We start from the raw sequence: 19,164 nt of genomic DNA, 5'->3' as shown, positions 1-19,164 counted from the left end.
GGGTGGGTTTGCAGTCTGCAGCACCCAGCAGGGAAGGGCAGCTCACCCCAAGCCCCTCCAGTCACAGAGGGGAAAAGAAAACCTAAGAGGGGCTGAGATGCCAGGAATCCCTGCAGGGAGATGAGAGCTCCTGGGCCCTGTGGTTGCTCAGAGGAGCAGCTGGGGTGGGGACACATCCCCAGCAGGACAGCCCAGGCATGGCTGGAGCCTTCCCAAGGGGCAGCACAGCCATGCCATGCTCCAGCCTGGCATCTGCCCATGCAGAAGCAGGGTTTTTCTTTTAGCACAACCATCCCTGTGTTGTAACCACTCAGACATTCCCCTCTCACAGCACAGCCAGCCTGTCATCCATGCTTGTGGCTATGATGAAAATTATCTTTATAATCTTTACTGGAAATATATTTTATGCTGGATTCTACTTAAAAAAAAAAAAAGCCAAGTGCTGAGCTTTTGAGCTTTCATCTTCTCCCAGCATATGAAATATTTGGTTTGGTCCTAAGTATCTTGCTAAATGATTAGAGAGGGAATAGCAGAGTATTCCCCAGGCACCTGGTAAATCCACAATGGATTTATTGTAGAAACACACTAAACTCTCTAACTCGCTCCAAATGGATTTCAGAGCCCTCTAAAACCCTCCAGAGAACGAGCTGTTTGTGACAGGACACACAAAAAGCAACCCCAAGTTCAAGGAGTGACTGAGGAAAAGGACAGGGGACGTGCCAGCCCAGCCCCTGTGACAGGGCAGTGCCAGCCTGGCCATGGCACCACCTGCTGCACACCTGGAGAGGAGCCCCTGGCTCCAGGCACACACAGGTGTGAGCTGTGTGCTCCTCCTGGGCCTCCTGGGAGCTGTGACAAGTGACAGCGAGGGCTCTGCTCTCAGCCATCCGCTCCCAGCCCATCTCAGTTCCCTCTCACATGTAACAGCATTGATCTAGAGATCTCATATTGATGGGTAATTATACAGGATTAATTGCACATCAGTCCATTGTGGCTACAAGTTCATTAGGTTAATAACTCTACATAGTGACAGTAGTACAGTATCAGCTACTTCTCAATACAAACTCCCTACCCTAACCTTAATTTGTCGGTCAGAGGAAGACCTTCTAACACAGTGACCTCCCAATAACCCTTAACATTCATTTTAAAATCATTTTTTCTAGAAAACAAAAAAAAAAATCCAGTGTGGGGAAAACGCACATATATAACCAAAGCAGTGCTTAACAACCACAGGAAAACAGAACATCATCTTGGACTCTTGTTTCAGCATCTTCTGTGGACCCTGGCAGTGTCACTCCCAAAGGGATCCTCAATGCTCCGTCAGTTCCCAAGTCCATTAAACCATTTCCCAGCTCCAGATGTTTCTGGCCTCTCACCATTGTCTGTAGCAAGAGCACACAGAAACACTTGCTCATGTGCACAAGACTTCCATCAGATTCCATGGAAGAGCTCTGGAAGGCTGCAGCCTTTCCTTCCAGAAGCCTGTTCTAGAGTGGCAGCACTCTCACCTTCTCTTCCAGCCAGGAGAGAGCTCCAAGTCCCTCCAAGTTTTACTCATTCCTTCTGCCCAAAGCTGTATGGGTATCCAATAAAACCCCTCTCACAGTATTCCCAGGAAATGATTCAGAAGAGGAGATGATTTTTCAACCAAATGAGATCCTCTGGTCCTGTGTGTCAGACCATGGCCAAGAGAATGAGCAGCTGCCATGGACGTCCCAACTGCAACAGCCAGGGAGGGTGGCCTGACTGTGAGGGACAGGCAAAGAGACCCAAAGTCACTCTGTGCTCGAGCTTGCCTCTTCCCTGGAGTCAAATGTTTGATTCCATTTGTTCTAGCAGGAACTGGTGGATCATGTCAAAAGTGGGACGATCTTTGATATCCCTGCTCCAGCATTTCAGCATCAGGTCGAACACAGGGTTAGGGCACAGAGGAGTCTGGGACAGATAGATCTGAAAGGAAGAGTCACAGTGCTTCAGTGGGCTTCTCACAAAAGAACTGAACCTTAACTCAAGTAACACCAAAAGACAGTTTCATTCCAGGGTTACAAGACACAGCCACCATGCAGTGTTTGGAATCCCTCCAGCTCCAGGCTGGCAGTGGAGTCTGGGCAGAGCCTCTCAAACAGCACCACGGACACTTTGCCAACTTGTCTGATGAGCTGCTCACAAAACAGGCCTTTGTCCCCCAGAAAACATAAATGCTTCTGAGGCATTTGTCCTCCAAGAGACAGCAAAACACAAACCAAAATCAAATTTACCACAATAAAATCCAAGTACTTGCAACTCACCGTAGACAGCCCATGAGGCTTTCTAAGCATCGTGACAGCTTGTTAGCAGAGACAGAAAAAACACCTTTTAGAGCTTATCTACAGCACAGCTTGGCAGAATCATTTTATTTCTCCCTCTCATTTTTTAGGCTCACTTCTTGCAGGCTCTTGGCTAATCATTAGTATTTGGGAGATGGTGAGTAAACCCCATATCATTTCATTTCCCTTAATTCTCTGCTTAATTCTCTTTATTCCCCTTAATTCTTTGGTGCTAAAGGTGAATTTTGGGGAGAACTGTTCTCCACAGCTTTGGGTACTGAGGAGATGGAGTGTCCTGCACCATCACTGGTATCTGTTGAGGGCAGCAGCAGTAGGGACAAAATGACACAAAAGCCCTTCAGCAGCTGGAGATGACCAAAGGCTTCTTGGAGATACTACAGGGAGAATCAAATCCCTGGGAAACAACAACTGCTCCCTCCCTCGACAAATCCCTCCTGCTCCCCCATCTTCCAGAGGCAATGCTGGTGGGAGAGTGCTGACAGAGGAAAGGAGCAGCAGGACTGTGTGGGAGAGCCTGGAAAAGCTGAAGACAGAGCAGAGTGAAGTGGTTTAGAACAGGAAATAAACAGGACAGGGCCAAGAGGTTCTTCCAGCAGGACTCCAAGAGAGGAAAACTGGTGCAGTGAGCCCAGAAAAAGGAGGAGAGAGGGAAGACAGGTGAGAAGCTGAGTAGGACAGAGGTGAGAAGCTGAGTAGGACACAGGTGAGAAGCTGAACAGGACACAGGTGAGAAGCTGAACAGAACACAGGACAGAGGTGAGAAGCTGAGTAGAACACTGGTGAGAAGCTGAATAGAGCACAGGACACAGGTGAGAAGCTGAGTGGAACACAGGGCACAGGTGAGAAGAAGCAGACACTGCTGCAGCTGAGGTGAGGGCAGCAGGGAGGAACATCCAGCAGGAAGGGGGTGGCTGAGGGAAGGAAGGGAAGGAAGAGAAGAGCTGTTTGTTCTGTTTGTTGCTCACCTGCCTGCCCTGGCTGCGGAAGAACTCGCCCGTGTTCTCGATGACCTGCTCATCAGTCAGGAGGCTGTAGGGCTGCTCCTTGCACAGCACAAACATCTCCCACAGGGTCACCCCAAAGGCCCACACGTCACTGGCTGTGGTGAACTTGCCCTGTGGACAGAATCACAGAATAATGAGGTTGGCAGAGACCTCTTAAGATCATTGAGTCCAACCTGTGCCCTAACACCCACCCAGACTATAGCACCAAGTGCCATGTCCAGTGTTTTTTTAAACACATCCAGAGATGGTGATTCTACCGCCTCTCTGGGAAGAGCATTCCAGTCCTTTATTTATTTTTTCCTAATATCCAACCCATCCCTTCCCAGATGTAGCTTGAGACTGTGTCCTCTAGTTCTGTCAGAGACCAGCCCCACCTGTCTGCAACCTCCCTTCAGGAAGGTGTGGAAAGCAATAAGGTGTCACCTCTGAGTCTCCTTTTCTCCAGGCTGAGCACCCCCAGCTCCCTCAGTGGTTCCTCTCAGGGTTTGTGTTCCCAGCCCCTCTGCAGCCTCGTTGCCCGCTCTGGATCATCTCAATGTCCTTCCCAGCCTGAGGGGCCAGAGCTGGACACAGCACTCAGGGTTTGGCCTCACCAGCACTGAGCACAGGGGAACAATGACCTTCCTGCTCCTGCTGCCAGAGAGGATCTGCTCAGCCCAGCAAAACCCATTTTATAAAACCCTCCCAGCCTGCAGCCTCTGCAGCCCAACACCTGGGGAGATGCTCCAGACAGAGCCAGCACAGCAGCTGAGCTGCCCCCAGCCACACCATGGGCATGCCAGAGCTGTTTGTAGGGCAGCAGCAGCACCTGGGGGCCCCACAAACCCTAAGAAGGTGCAGCTTTCACTGGGGCAAAGCTCTCTAACAGGGAGCAGGTCCCAGAGAAGGACAGACTTCTGTCCCTCCTGAGACAGTCTGTTTGCAGCAGGATAAAATAAACTGAGGGAGGGGGGACAGTCACTGCCACCTCCACCCAGAAGAGCAGAGCTCACAGAAAAGCCTTTGAAAGGGAAGCAAAGCCCCCAGGGTGAAAGCAGAGCCAGAGCAGACTCCAGACTCTTAGAGAAAGGCCCAAGATAATTTTAATTTTTGCACATGTAAGGAGCCAGTGACAATCTTCTTGCTGTCCCTGTTTTCTGTCTTCAAAAAATGTGCCCAAACTGGCTGTGTTTGGAACAATGTGTTTCTGGAGAAGTAAAAAGAGGATTGCTCAGCAAATAACACAAAACACTTGAGGGGCTGGAGGGCCTGTTTGGGCAGAAAACATCCCAGGCCCACTTCAGCCAGGCTTATCTGGCAGCCCCTGCAGTCTGTCGAGGTTTGGAGGATGTTCACACGGGGAGCATGGGAGTGATTTATGGTTTAGATGCAGCCATAAGCAGGAAAAGAGGGTGGATTTCAGAGAGCTTGGGCCTGGCAGCCAGGTAATTACAATTTTGCTGGGTACTTGGAGAGCATGTTGTAAGAAAGTAACTCACCAACTACTGCAAGGAAAAAAAAAAGTTAAATATCTTTCAGACTGGATGTGTTTGGGATGTGGAACAATCTCCTGAGGGGAGACAGCAAGACCCTTAAATGTGAAAAAAACCCCACATCCTCAAACCAGACACTTGAAACCCAGGAAGTTTTGTCCCTGCCCCTCTCAGCTTCCCAACCGGGGGGATAAACGGAGCAAGGCAACTTCCTTAAAATTCCAGCAGGAGTGCCAGGCACTCATGCCCAGATGAGGCCTGAGGGATGTGATGCCATCCAGAGAGACCTGGACAAGCTCAAGCAGTGACCCACAGGAACCTCAGGAGGTTCCAGCAGTGCTGGAGCTGCCCCTGGGTCAGGAGGAGCCCCAGGACCAACCCAGGCTGGGCTGAGCAGCTGGAGCAGCCCTGGAGAGGGAGCTGGGGGTGCTGGGGGTGAGAGCTGGAGCTGCCCCAGCCCTGAGCCCTGGGCTGAGCCAGCGTGGGCAGCAGGGCAGGGGGATTGTGCCCCTGTGCCCTGGGCTCAGGTGAGACCCCACCTGCAGAGCTGCCCCAGCCCTGGCCCAGCACAGGGAGGAGCTGGAGCTGCTGCAGAGATCCAGAGGAGGCTCCAGGGGGATCAGAGGATGGAGCAGCTCTGCTGGGAGGAGAGGCTGGCACAGCTGGGATTGTTCACCTGGACAGGAGAAGCTTGGGGGGACCTCAGTGTGGCCTTGCAGGGCCTGAAGGGGCTGGCAAGAAACATGGAGAGACAATTTACAGAGGTCTGGAGTGCAGGAATTGTTCCCTGTGAGGGTGGGCAGGCCCTGGCACAGGGTGCCCAGAGCAGCTGGGGCTGCCCCTGGATCCCTGGCAGTGCCCAAGGCCAGGCTGGGCAGGGCTGGGAGCAGCCTGGGACAGTGGGAGGGGTCCCTGCCATGGCTGGGGTGGCACTGGATGGGATTTAAGCTCCTTCCAACCCAAAGCATTCCATGACATTCTGTATTTCCAAGGCCAGGCTCCTTTCCCAGGATCTGAGTTATGCCCAACACAACCCCATGGATTTCTCACCAGGTGCAGCACAGATATTGATATTCCCAGATATTGGTGATTGCCTGGCACAGCTGTGCCAGGGAAGGGAAGGGAAGGGAAGGGAAGGGAAGGGAAGGGAAGGGAAGGGAAGGGAAGGGAAGGGAAGGGAAGGGAAGGGAAGGGAAGGGAAGGGAAGGGAAGGGAAGGGAAGGGAAGGGAAGGGAAGGGAAGGGAAGGGGTTTGTGCAGTGCCTACCAGCAGGATGCTCTCCCAGGCCATCCAACGGATGGGCAGCACAGCTCTGCCCTGGATCCTGTAGTAATCCCCACTGTAGAGGTTCCTGCTCATGCCAAAGTCTGCAATCTTGATGGTGTGGTTGTTGCCCACCAGGCAGTTGCGAGTGGCCAGGTCCCTGTGCACAAAGTTCAGGGATGCCAGGTACTTCATCCCCGAGGCAATCTGGGTGGCCATGTACAGCAGGTTGGAGTGGCTGCAGCAAAGGGAAACACAACAGAGAAAAATCACTGGAGTTCCCCCACACTCAGGACTTCATTGTATTTGATGTGTTAGTGACCTGTTGTTTTATTTTCTGCCATAACAGTGGAACCAAACTGTCTCATTCCAGCCAAGATCCTGAGCTGAGTAAGCAGGAACAGACAGGCTCTCCCTGAAATTCAGGCCTTCACAACCTGACATCCTTTAGATTTATTTTTTTCAATATCAAACATTAATTTCAAGATTTTCAAAGAGTTTGTGCATCAAAGCACCAACTTTTAGCAGAGAGACATGAAAAATTGAGCTCAGAATCTCATATCTTAAAAACTGCTTAGCCTGGTATTTCAAACACCACCACTCTTGAATGCTTATATTAACATAAGTGTGTCACTTCACATTAAAGAGAGTTGACTTGGCTTTAAATATGCTAAACATTACTGAAAATAGAAACAGATGCATTTTCCATCTAATTTAATTTTAATTCCTCCACTAGCTAAATGAAGATAGGATTAATAAAGCTGCAGGACACACAGACAGAGTTTGGACCATCAGACTCAGCATTCCTCCCACACTGTTGCTCTGTGCTGCTCAGCCTGTTTCCCACTGCTGATGCTCAAATGCTTCACACGACCAAGAACACATCTGATAAACTGCTCACAGTTTGTATTTTTCCAGTAAAGGTCAGAAAAAGAGACCTTTGCCACCAGAACACAAAGAAGAAGGAGACTATCACAGAATCATGGAATGGTTTCAGTTGGAAGGGACTTTAAAGATCATTTTGTTCCACCCCCTGCTTTGGGCAGGGACACCTTCCACTATCCCAGGTTACTCCAAGACCTTCCCAGCCTGGCTTTGGACACTCTCAGGATTGGGACAGCCACAGCTTCTCTGGGCACCCAGTGCCAGGGCCTCACCATCCTCTGAGTAAAGACTTTCTACCTAAAATCTAATCTAACCCTGTCCTCTGGCAGTGTAAAACCATTCTCCCTACCCTGTCACTATCTGTCTGTATAAAAAATCCTTCTTCCTACTTTTTATAGGTTCCAGAGCAGTAACCACTCCCCTGTGCCCTGATAACCTGGCTGCTGCCCTGTGGCACAGCAATGGCACAGCCTCCAAGGCCCCAGGTTTTCCCTCCCCCAGCTCTGCTGTGGGTCCCTCCCTGCCTGGGGCTGCTCTCCCCATGCTCCCTGTCCCACCTGAGCCCTGGCAGGGTCCCATCAGCAGCTTCCTCCTAGCTCCTGCCCCTGCCCAGGCAGTTCCCAAAGCTCCACACAGACAGCTCCATGAGCAGAGGGCCAGGCTGGGATGGGGCTGGATGGGGCTGGATGTGACAGACCCCTCAGCAGAGTCACTGTGGTGCCTCAGGGCAGCACCCCAAAGGCAGAGGGGCAGAGCTGCCTTTGTAAGAGCAGCAAAGATGATGGAGAAGAAGCTGGGAAAGGGGCTCAGCCTGGGCAAAGGAGGCTCAGGGGGCCCTTGTGGCTCTGCACAGCTCCTGCCAGGAGGGGACAGCTGGGGGGGTTGAGCTGTGCTCCAGGGAACAGGGACAGGAGGAGAGGGAACGGCTCAGGCTAAGCCAGGGGAGGTTTGTGTTGGATATTGGGGAAAATTTCTTCACCCAAATGTTGTCAGGTCTTAGCACAGGCTGCTCAGGGCAGTGCTGGACTCACCATTCACCATTTAGAAGGACATGGTGGCTGGGAGAACATCAATGATCTCAGAGAATATTTCATGATCTTAGAACATCAATGATCTTTCCAACCTAAATGATTCTGTGAGCAGCCAGCCAGAGACAGCAGGGAGATGCATTTCAAGTACCAGAGAGCCACAAGGAGTGAAGAATGTGTGATCCCTGTGCATGAAAGGGCTGCTCCCACCTCTGATGCACCAAACCCTGGATCTGGAGCTGGGTGGGGTGGCTGCACCTTGTCACATCCCTCAGATGCCCTCAGGCACCAGCAGAGCCAAGCTCAGAAAGGGGCAGGGGCACTCCTGTCACTGCCAGGACACAACCCCTTCAGAGCTGCCTGTGTGACACTCGCTGCCTGGCAGGGACAAAAGGAGAGGCTGAAGGATCAGGGGGAGACAATGAAAAACTCAAGGCAGAGCCAAGTAATGGAAAGCAAGGAAGAGCAACGTGGGTGACAGTGCTGAAGTCAAATGAGAAGCAAAAAGAAGATAAAGAAAGAACATTTTGAGGCTTTGACCAGGAAAAAAAGCCACAAATGTAAAGGTGAATGAGGTTTCAGATGGGCAGAAGGAGCAGGAGACTGGAGAGAGCTGGAATCTATTTCTTCTCAGACATAAACCCTCTCTTCTCCTACAGCTCCTGCATGTCTGCCTGCAGGACACCAGGTTAACACTCCTGACAGGACCACTGACAGGTCCTGGCAGCAAAGCTGGTGTTGTCTGGCCAGGGTAAAACCCAGGCACCTCCTGCCCAGCCCATCAGAGCTGGCTCTGCCTGCCTTGTGCCTGAACCACAAATCCCAGTACTCCTTTGGGGAGGAGCACACCAAGGCTCAGCAATGCTGCAGCTCCTGCTCAGTGCAGGGCTCCTTATCAAGCAGAATATATTAGTCTACATGACTCTCCTCTGGGAAAAGCACTTCTGCAACAGCAGAGATGTTTTTATGGCAGATTTAATCCTTCCAGTGAGGAGGGAGACAAGTGCCACTGCTGAACAAAAATGGTTTTCTTTGCCAAATATTCTCCTTCTGTTGGCTGGTGAAATCTTCTCCTTACTGAAGCTCCACACTCAGCTCCTCTCATGCAATATTTTTTGGACACCAGAGAACATATGAACCTTCTTAAAAGCCTAAGAAAAATTCTTGATTTTTGTCCGAAAATTCTTGTTGTAATGCAACTGGTTTTCATATCAATGAAATATCCACTAACATAAAGAGATGGTCACCTCAAAAAATACATCTAAGATGGTCTCTGTGACCAGAACAGCTCTGCCAGGGGCACTTCAGGGGAACACAGACTCCAGAGGCCTCAGGGACAACCCCACACCATGGCAAGGGCCAGGCTGCAGGAGGGTCCCTGCTGGGAAGGCACAGCAGATAAAACTGATTCATCCCAACAAGCCAAGCAGCTTCTCTTACGTGACACAGGGGATGTTGTTGGAAATGGCAAACTTGCTGTAGATCTCCCTGTGGGACAGGAACTGGTTGAGGTCCCCGTTCTCCATGTACTCTGTGATCATGCACAGCGGGTCCTCCCGCACGCACACGCCCAGCAGCCGGATGATGTTGGGGTTCTTCAGCCTGGACATGATCTTGATCTCCTTCAGGAAATCATTCCTTGTAAAACAGAAAACACCTGTGAATCACCTTGAAAACACCTGAAGCCGTTCCTTTGCCTGAGGACAGCACAAGGGCTGTGTTCTGAGTTCAGAGTAATTTACGCTCTGCACGCACGAGTGTGAAACTGGTTCTGAGCTCCCTCAGCAAACAGAATTAATGCAGCATTTCAGGCTGACATTGCAGCTCCCCCTACCCCCCACTCCCTGCTGTGTCCTGCTCCTTCCAGGAACACATGGAATACACACCCCAGACCCACAGCAGTCCCCAGGGCTGCCCTGTGCTTGGGGGGTGTTTGCTTTCCTCCCCAGCTGTTGGCACTGCAGGTGCACTCACCTGGCTGTTTTGTTGACATCTGATCTCAGCATTTTCACTGCCACAAGAACAGGCTGGTGAGTGAACTCTGAGGATGAGACTCCCAGGAATTCCAGCAGGCCATCAGCTTCACAGAGGTGCACCTGCAGGGCAGAGGCAGCTCTAAGAGCACACACAGGCAGAAATCCAGAGGAAAACAACGTCACAGCCAGGTCACCGCTGGCAGAATGAACCAGGGAATGATCCAGTGAAGGTGACACAACTGTGATCAGGAATGACCCAAGGGCTGGCCCTAGATCCTGACATAACACAGCCCATGGCCTAGGAGCCCCCAGGGACCAAAGCCAGGTGAGTCCCCACACACTGGGTTTACTGCACTGCTGCAGCAGCCTGGACCAGCCCTGCTCACCCAGCACCCACTGGGGATGTCCAGGAAGGCTCCTGAGCCTGGATGTGTCTGCTCTGCACTAAAGCACCTCACACAACCCCAGAACCATCAAACCATGGCCTGGGTCAAGGCATTGCTCAGACTTCACTGAGGAGCATCCAAGAACTACAGCCAGTTATCCAAAATCCTCAAATTTCAGAGGGCAAAAAAACAAAAAAGGAGAGAAGTGTGTGCATATGTGTCCCTGATATGAGCACCTCACCTGTAGGTATACCCAGAGATAAAGAGATAAATACTCCAATGACTACACACAATTCCAAATTCCTTCCAGTAAATTAATGGTTAGTGATATAAAATTACTGCCAGGGTTGTACAAGAAGGGGTGACAAGACACTTTCTTAAGAAGCTACCAGAATGTGCATCCAAATGGAGAACTGGGTGGGGAAAGCAGACAGACCTGAGGGTGTGGATAGGAAAAAGGACTGGGAAAGAGGAGCAGACTGGATGTGTCAGTCAGAGACCTGCAGCAGTGAGGGAATGTAATGGGAGCATGATGAATTTTGTATGAAGAGAGCAGCAAGAACTGATGTCACAAGCATGGTGAGGGGGAAAATGAGACAGCAGAGAAAATGGGACAAACCTGCAGAACAGGAATGAGGGTACAAAGATGCTGCTGCAGTCCCACAGAGAATGAATCTGCTGTGGGAAAGCACAACCATGAGACCTGGGACAGGTCAGAGCCACAGGACTAAGCACAGGTAATTCCAAGGTGATGTGTCACCAGGGAGGGGTGGTGCTGCTTCCCTGGGAGCAGGGAAAACAAAAGACTGGAAGGAAGGAAAAGAAAAGTGGAGACCTGAAAGAAGCAATGATCCCTGTTTGTAGGAGCACACAGAGTCAGAGCAGCAGAGCAGAGCACATGATGGCCACTGGGGAAAGACCAAGGAGAAGTGACAGGAAAATGTGGTGCAGCACATTTGCAAAAGAGCATGGATACATGGAAAGGAACAGGCTCTGAATCCATCCTCAAGGAAAATGGAGATGGGAGAGCCATGTCCATTGAACACAGAGGAGGAGTTATTACAGTTATTAGAAGGACAGTATGAGAGGGAAGGAGAAACCAGAAACAAACCAATGAGAAAATCCTCTCTGTCCCACTTTTGGAGCACGGAGCAGGATGCAGGCAACAGCAGAAAAGGCTGCACTGACAGCCAGGTGAGGAGGATGAAGATGCCAGCACCTCCCCAGAAAGCAGTGAGCCAGGAAGAAGTGAGGGGACAGGAAAGGGACTGGGGTAGGGAAGGTGGGGTGTCAGAATGGAGGAACCACAAAGATGGGCACATCACAGAGCAGGAGGCAGTCAGAGAAGGGCTGTGCTTGCCAAAATGTAATAGAAAAGCAAAATTTAGGGCTGTGAGTGAACAAAAGCTGGGAAGAGAAAAGACAGCGGAAAAGTGAGAGCAGGAGAGGGAAAGACCTGCTCAGGATGGAGCTACAGATGGTGTGAAAATGAAGCAGAGAGAGAAGAAAAAGCAAGGTGAAAACGTTAACAGCTTGAAAGGAGCTCAAGGAGCCAAGGGAAAGTTTGGCAGATGACACATGTGTGCATCATCCTGCCTGAGGCTGCTGACAAACTGGGGCTTGACAAGCAGCAATGCCCGAAAATACGAGGGTGCCACAGTGCTTGGGAAATGTCTGTCTTTGCTTGGGTCAGTGTGCAGAGCACCCCCAGAACCTACACCTGTGACTGGGAGAGCTGTTCTAGCAGCCAGGATCAGTGTTAGCTGACTGTGGAGAGTTTTCAAATCCACATGTCTAAAGGTGGGTGGCAGCCATCACATCTGAGATGTCCATGGAAGATGTGAAAGTCTGAATTCCCAACTTTAGGTGGGAATTTACAGAGATATGGATAGCAAACAGAAAAAGTTTGCAAGTTCCTCTATTGATGAAGACCCCAGTGGTACCAAGCAGAGCCTCACAGCTGCTCAGTGGCTTGGCCTGGGGGATATCAGCTTTTCCCAAGGGTGACTGTAATTTTAACTAAAAGGGCAAACACACATTTCAATTTTAACTAAAACACTGGAATGCAGAACCCTCAAGTCCCACTGAGCAACATCTCAGAAGACTCCTCTGTGCCAAGCACCTCCTCCCTGCTGGAGGACAAGCAGCAGAGTGGCTGTATGTAGGGGGATAGAATATAAGAATGATAGTGTAGAAAGTAATCTTACCCCTAAGGAGTTGCAGCTGGGACAATTATCAAAGATTAGGAAAAGGCCTGGCTTTAACAGGCCACAGCTGTAAGCAATGAGAAGAAGAGTGCTATAAAAGAGTGGGGTGGCTGGTTGAGAAGGGAGCTGGAGTCAGTTGGCTGCTTTGTGAAGAAGAAAGAGTCTCTGAGGAACTGCCCACAAGAAACACCAAGAAGGTGTGAAACTTTTGCAATAAGGAGACAACAGTACGGAACCCCTGCAATAAGACGACAACTGGCAAACACACATTTTAATTTTAACTAAACACTGGAATGCAGAACCCTCAGTCCCGCTGAGCAACACCTCTGTGCCAGGCACCTCCTCCCTGCAGGAGAACCAGCAGCAGAGTGGCTGTACCTCTCCAAACTGTCCTTCCCCCAGCTTCTCCTTGAGGCGCAGCTGCTGCCGGGGGAACTCCCCCACAGAGATGTCCTTCTTGGTCAGGGAGTCCACGGTCAGCGCGGGCACTGCGTACATGTTGTTGCCAGTGACCCCCTGCAGGTGCACGATGTCGGTCTCAGCATAGTGGGGCACGTTGTTCTGGAAGCCTTGGTGAGGGGTGGACTTGGTCAGGTCGGGCTCAGCGTAGTCCCCGCTGCACACTGAGGGGAGCAGAGACAGGGGAGTCACACCTCACCCCCTCAGAACCAGTGTGGCCCAGTTCCCACTCCTCCCAACCCCACAGCTCTGGGAATTCGCTGCCTTGTGCTGAGGGGCACCTACATGGGACATGTGGGAAATAAATTTGTAGAGAATTCATAGTATGCATCTGTATGCAAACTTTGAAATAAAAAATACTAATTAAAAATGCCATAAAATAAAACAGATATTACTAAAGGAGAAATAGAACTAGAAACAAGTTTCAGAATATATAATAAATACAGAAATATATAACAAAGAAATAAAAAGAGAAATATAATAAAGAAATATAATATAGAAAAAGAAAAATATGAAGAAATAAAAATAATAAAGAAATATATAATTAAGAAATAAAACTAGTTACTTTAAAAAAATAAGATACATTGTACTAAGACCTACCAAGAGTAGTTTTAAATGATTAGCTTTAAAGCATTTATAACATAGTATAGCAAAAGCTAATAAACAAAATACGCTTAAAATGTATTGTAATTAGGAAATAGTTACCTTCTAATTATAACATTTATATTGTCTCACCCTTCACATAAAACTAAAAATAAAATAAGAGTTTTTAAAACACACCTCAGTTGTCCCATCTCTAGGTCAAAAAAGGGCTTAATCCAACAGGGACACACTGCTCTATTTTACCGAGAACAACACCTGCGAGCTGCCAGCAAATTCCTGCTCAACACAGCCTGTTCTAGCCAGCCATGGCAGCTACAGGTCCTGCCCAGACAGGGAGGCGAGTCTGAAGTGATTTTCTGTTCCTGATTTATCCTAAGTACAATCAGTTCCCATTACCTGGTGCAGGGATGTTGTTTGCAACGTCAAACTTGCTCTGGATTCCCTCCTGCAACAAGAACTGATGGAGGTTTCCATTTCCCATGTCCCCTGGTAGCAAACTGCTCTCCCTCTTACAGCTTATTCACATAAATATGGGGTAATGCTTTAGAATTAACTCCCTGCAGGGTAAGTATTACCCAGAACATTTGTTCTGCTTCAAATTCACACCCTGGCTCAATCCAATCAGTCTCCCTGGGTAGAATAATGCTGGATCTTAGCAACTTGTCAGTGTGAGGAATGCAGCACTGCCCTTCCATTCACTGAGTACTAAACACTGTTGGAAACATTCCCTTCTGTGGGGGTCCAAAAGCTCCCCGGGGGCTGGAAGCCAGGACACCACAGACAATTCCCTGCTCTATTTCCTTCTGGTGTTTCTATAGGAATTTCAAAGAGCCCTGGCTGCAGGAAAAGGTGTTAAAGGTCTTCTCCCAAGAGTGCTGCAGGCAGCATCTCCACAAATGATGTGTGATTGCTCTGACTGCCCAAACCAGCTGCTCAAAGATGACCTGGGTAATAAATAAACAGTCTTCAAATAAAACAATAAAAGGCCAGACCCTCTAGTGGGACTGCTGCTCCAGCTGTCACAGCTCCATGCCAAGAAGTGCCAGTGTTCCACAATACTGCCTGAGCTCCCTGGCTTATTGCATTGCACAGGAGCCAAAGATAGCAACTTGGACACTGACAAGGGGCACATTTTACAATCTGACAGAAATAATAAAAGAAGAAACGTGCAGCTTCCGGACACTGATGATGTTACCTGAATCCTCTGCACTTTGGGAGAGCTCTGGAAGCTTCTGGAGCAGTGTAGCTGGCTGGTGGTATTCCAAATCCAGTGGGAAAGCACGTTCATAGGTGGGGTTTGACTGGTGGATCTGGGTCTGGTTGTTGGCAATGGTGTAGCTGTAGAAGGAGAGGCGAACAGTGGCATCCTCCTCCAGGATTCGACGTGGGGCCTGCAGAGGAGAGGGAAAAACCAAACCAAAACACTGAGGCAATGCTCAGCTGTTAAGTAATGCCTTGGCTGCAACCACAGCAACTTCCAGTAATATCTTGGACAGGGCTGGCATCCTCCCCTGCTGTGACAGCAGCTTTAGCTACTCCATGGAGCTGTGCTTTTCACACAGTTCTGAGCTCATTAGGGTTAATGATTATTTCTGAGCTTGTGTCTACAAAATAGCCCCACTGTATTACCTTTTCCAACCTTTTTTGAACATATTGCTTCCAAAGAATGATGATTATAATCATCAGGAGCAGCAGAATAATAGCCACAAGGCAGCCCACGAGGATGGAGGTGTTGGAGTCATCTGCCTTCTCCCCTATCCAGGTGCTGGTTACAGAAGATGTGGTTCCTGCAATCACAGAGAAGCAGAATCTGGGGTTAAAGCACCAGAGGTTTTCTGTGCCAGGCAACTCCCTACAGCCTGGTAGAGAAAAGATCTTGGGCAGCTCCCTGAACATTAACACCAGCTGTGTTCACATTTTGCTTTTAGCAGAAATTCTCATTTTGGAGGCTCAAAGAGCTATGAACTGTGCAGAGAACTTCTGCAATCAAAGATTGCTGTGAGCAGAAAAGATTCCTGCAGTGGATCCATCCTAGAGCAGTCAGTGCTCAGAGTTTCACTGGCTCCACAAAAGCCCCCAGCCATGTTCTGGTGCAGCTCTGGCCAGCTGAGGCTCAGGGGACTGTCACATGCTGCCCTGTGCACCAGGCACTGATCATGCCATCCCCAGATCTCCAGAAATGGAGAGAAAGACCATGTTAACTAGGATGTTCCTGTGAAATTCCCCAACACCTGAGCCCTTGGCATGGCCAAGGGGCAGAATCCTTACCCCAGGTGCCCTCAGTAGCGTTGTGCTCTGTTTCCAGGAGCTCCGTGGTGCTTGTGGCTGCCGTGACAAAACTGGGATTCACACTCTCCATGTCTGCGGAAGGAAGGGCAGAGTGTCAGCCCAACAAACCCTCCCTGCTCCTGTCAGCGGCCCCTGCAATCCCAGCCCCAGCAGGAGGGGGCTGCTGTTCAGGCAGCAGAGCAGGAACAGGAGGAGCTGCTGTCTGCAAGGTAAGCAACAAGCAGCACCCAGGGAATTCCTCCCTCAGGAATGTCCTCTCACTACAGCTGATTAAAGACGTTGGAGTAGAAAGCTACAGCCACACCTTTCCCTGTCAGTCCTGGTGGTTTTCTCCAAAATTTTTGTCCTTTTCCTCCAGAGCCTTTTAAAGCACCTCAGGCATTGACTTCTGCATCACAATTAAGACTTAAGGAAAAAAAAGTCAGCCTCTGTTTTTTAATAATAATTTTTAAAATAATTTTTTAATCTGCTAAACTTGATCTCATAATCTCTAGATTTACTTGAATTATTCCTAACAAAATATTTGGTAAAAAGAAGCAAAAATCAATGTCATAGCCAGCAGGCAGCTGGGGAAGTTGAGGCAGGTACTGATCTCTTCACTCTGGTGACCAGGGACAGCACTCAGAGGAATGGCTGGGGCTGGGCCAGGGCAGCTCAGGCTGAGCTCAGGGCAAGGTTCTTCCCCCAGAGGGTGCTGGCACTGCCCAGGCTGCCCAGGGAATGGGCACGGCCCCGAGGCTGCCAGAGCTCCAGGAGCCTTTGGACAGCGCTGCCAGGGATGGACAGGGTGGGGTTGTGGGGGGGCTGGGCAGGGACAGGGGCTGGGCTGGGCGATCCTGGTGGGTCCCTCCCAGCTCAGGATATTCTGTGATTCCATGAAATCAGCCAGGGATGTGCTGAATTATCCATCATCCAGGCTGCAACTGGCTGTGGCACAGGCCAATTGTGCAGGCAGCCACTCCCCAGGAACCTGAGCTGACAATGTGGATATTTCCTCAAATCAGAAGCACTGTGCTCTCCTGGCTTTTCATTTCGTGCTCCACTGTGCAGCCTTTCAGAATCAGTTTGCAAACCTCAGGGTGATAAAAAGGAGCTCACACGGATTTCTCAAGTACAGAACAACTTAAGTTTCCCTTTCCTTTGGTTTGTGGGAGGGAGGGCCTGGACTGGATGATCCTGGTGGGTCCCTTCCAGTTCAGGATACTCTGTGATTCTGTCACAGACATATTTTCTAAAAAATCCTTTCGCTAGGATCTTTTCTCCTGAGAATCTGGGAAGCTTCAGCTTCTCCATGTTTTGCTACTTTAGAATGTGATTTAGAGAATTGTTTACCCAGCATGTGAATTGTTTTTACTTGATGACCAATGACAGCCAGCTGTGTTGAGGCTGTGAGCAGTCACAAGATTTTATTATTCCTTCCTTTCTAGCTTTCTGATGTCTACTTTCTCTTTCTTTAGCATAGTTTTAATATATCATTTTCCTTTAATACAATATATATCATAAAATAATAAATCAGCCTTCTGAAACATGGAGTCAAGATTCTCATCTCTTCCCTTGCTGAAGTTACCTGCAAATTCCACATGATTTTATGACCTGTTTCAAAAAAAAACAACTGCTCTACAGTCCAAGTTTTGGTTGCCCTGGTCGTGCTTCTGCTCACATGCACCAACACTGGCTTGGAAAGCACCCACTGCACCTTTCAGCCCCTTCAGTGCCTGTACAACTGTGGGAACCCAGGAAATTCCTCTGGCTGCCCTGGAGGACTGGAGACCCTGTCAGAGGGCTCAGAGACCTTGGCACAGAGCCCAGGACCCCTGTGCCTTTGATTTAGCTCTCGGAAAAAACAATTACCAACCTTTATATGAAGGATTACAAGCCACGACAGTTTAGGTAGAATGACAGTGAGTCTATCACGGGGTGGAAAAGTAGATTTTGGGGTTTTTAGAATGGGGGTTCAGGGGGCAAGATGGAGGAATCTGGGCGTGTCCAGCCTTTCTCCTTCTTGGCCTCCATCTTCTGCTGTGATGGTGGCACTTTTGGATTGGTTTAGAGTAGAAGCTCACTGTCTAACATAGGTGATAGGTGTTGGAAAGTAATTGTAAATATTGTAAATGTAGTTTTTGGTATAAAGACATAACACCGCCCTGGGGGCAGGCAGAGTGCCTGGAACTGTCCTGCTGGATGGACCTCAGCTGGACAGAAGAAAATATTTTATAGATAAGGAACAATAAACAACCTTGAGACTGAGAAATTAAGAGTTTTGACTCCTTCTTCAAGTGCCGGGCTGGGAAAAAGAGACTTTTTAACTTTACTTGGGCAGATGCTTTAGTAGGGGTAAGCATCAAGATTTAGGGCCAGGCATAGTGGGGTATCTAATCCCAGTTTGGGCCCTGGCTTTCGTGGACTTCAATTAATCGTTGCTCTAAGATTTTCTTTGATAAAGTGGCCTTATTGGCATCTAGGGCTTGTGACAGCTCAGTTGCTTTTTAATCTTCTCTACTTGGATAACATGTGACCACTCTTTACACTGTTGTAAGGTTAATTTGGGTCCCCTGTATGACCGTGGTGGCTGGCACAGGATTTACCAACCCTAGATTTGCTATGGCTAAGTCAAGTTTCCACTCATTGCTTAATATTGACTACTACTGAGTACCCTCCGAGGGTCACTGTGAGCAGCTGGAGACCCCGAGATACACCTTCCTCCTGCCCCCTGTGCAGCCCCTCTCCCATCAACCCCACACATCCTGCACTGCCACAGCAGCTCCTCTGCTCCCTGTGCTCCTGCAGGGCTGCCTGGCTGTGGGAGCCCTCACCTGACTGGAAGGAAATCTCGCTCATCATCATCCAGGTGTCAGCGAAGTAGAAGCGGCACAGGATGGCCTTGCCCACGCGCTGCTGCAGGGGCACGGTGACAAACCTGGCACTGGGGTTTTTGTCATCCAGCACCGTGGCCACCCCCACAGGCTCGGGCTCCCAGTCTGCGATCAGCCTGGGCTTGAACAGACACTCCACCCTCTGGAAGATCTTCACCCCCTTGGAGAACATGTTGTTGCAGTGCACCTGGGAAGAGGAGAAGGGATCCATCAGAGAGGAGATTTACTGGCACCTAAATCAAGCCCCAAGGGTGTTCCACTTAGGAAAACTTTCCATTCCCAGTATCTCCCTGTATGAATGCAGAATGAGTGACTTCCAGTGTGCAATGAGCACTCTGGGGAAAAAGCTGCTCTGAAACAGCTCTGAATTTTACCTGCAAAAGCTACATTAA

The 19,164-nt window shown here is 49.6% G+C and overlaps 1 protein-coding gene across 2 annotated transcripts in view; it reads right to left on the bottom strand.

Annotated features, from left to right (window-relative positions):
* Positions 1-6: 6 nt before the first annotated feature.
* Positions 7-19,164, bottom strand: part of LOC102035398 (discoidin domain-containing receptor 2-like) — a 45,073-nt gene continuing 25,915 nt past the window's right edge. The window contains exons 7-16 of one of the 2 annotated variants that reach the window (XM_005423795.2): positions 18,713-18,959; positions 15,879-15,971; positions 15,240-15,397; positions 14,806-15,001; positions 12,927-13,171; positions 9,954-10,075; positions 9,420-9,617; positions 6,070-6,304; positions 3,293-3,442; positions 7-1,950 (exon numbers count right to left, since the gene is read on the bottom strand). In XM_005423795.2, coding sequence (XP_005423852.1) covers positions 1,810-1,950; positions 3,293-3,442; positions 6,070-6,304; positions 9,420-9,617; positions 9,954-10,075; positions 12,927-13,171; positions 14,806-15,001; positions 15,240-15,397; positions 15,879-15,971; positions 18,713-18,959 — 1,785 coding nt within the window. In that variant the 3' untranslated portion in view covers positions 7-1,809. The remainder of the gene's footprint in view (positions 1,951-3,292; positions 3,443-6,069; positions 6,305-9,419; positions 9,618-9,953; positions 10,076-12,926; positions 13,172-14,805; positions 15,002-15,239; positions 15,398-15,878; positions 15,972-18,712; positions 18,960-19,164) is intronic. The other variant, XM_031059241.1, reaches the window with a different exon arrangement.

The sequence above is a fragment of the Geospiza fortis genome, unplaced genomic scaffold (genome assembly GCF_000277835.1).
Source record: "Geospiza fortis unplaced genomic scaffold, GeoFor_1.0 scaffold85, whole genome shotgun sequence".
Classification (NCBI taxonomy): Eukaryota; Metazoa; Chordata; class Aves; order Passeriformes; family Thraupidae; genus Geospiza; species Geospiza fortis.
This window is presented reverse-complemented; position numbering and strand designations above follow the sequence as displayed.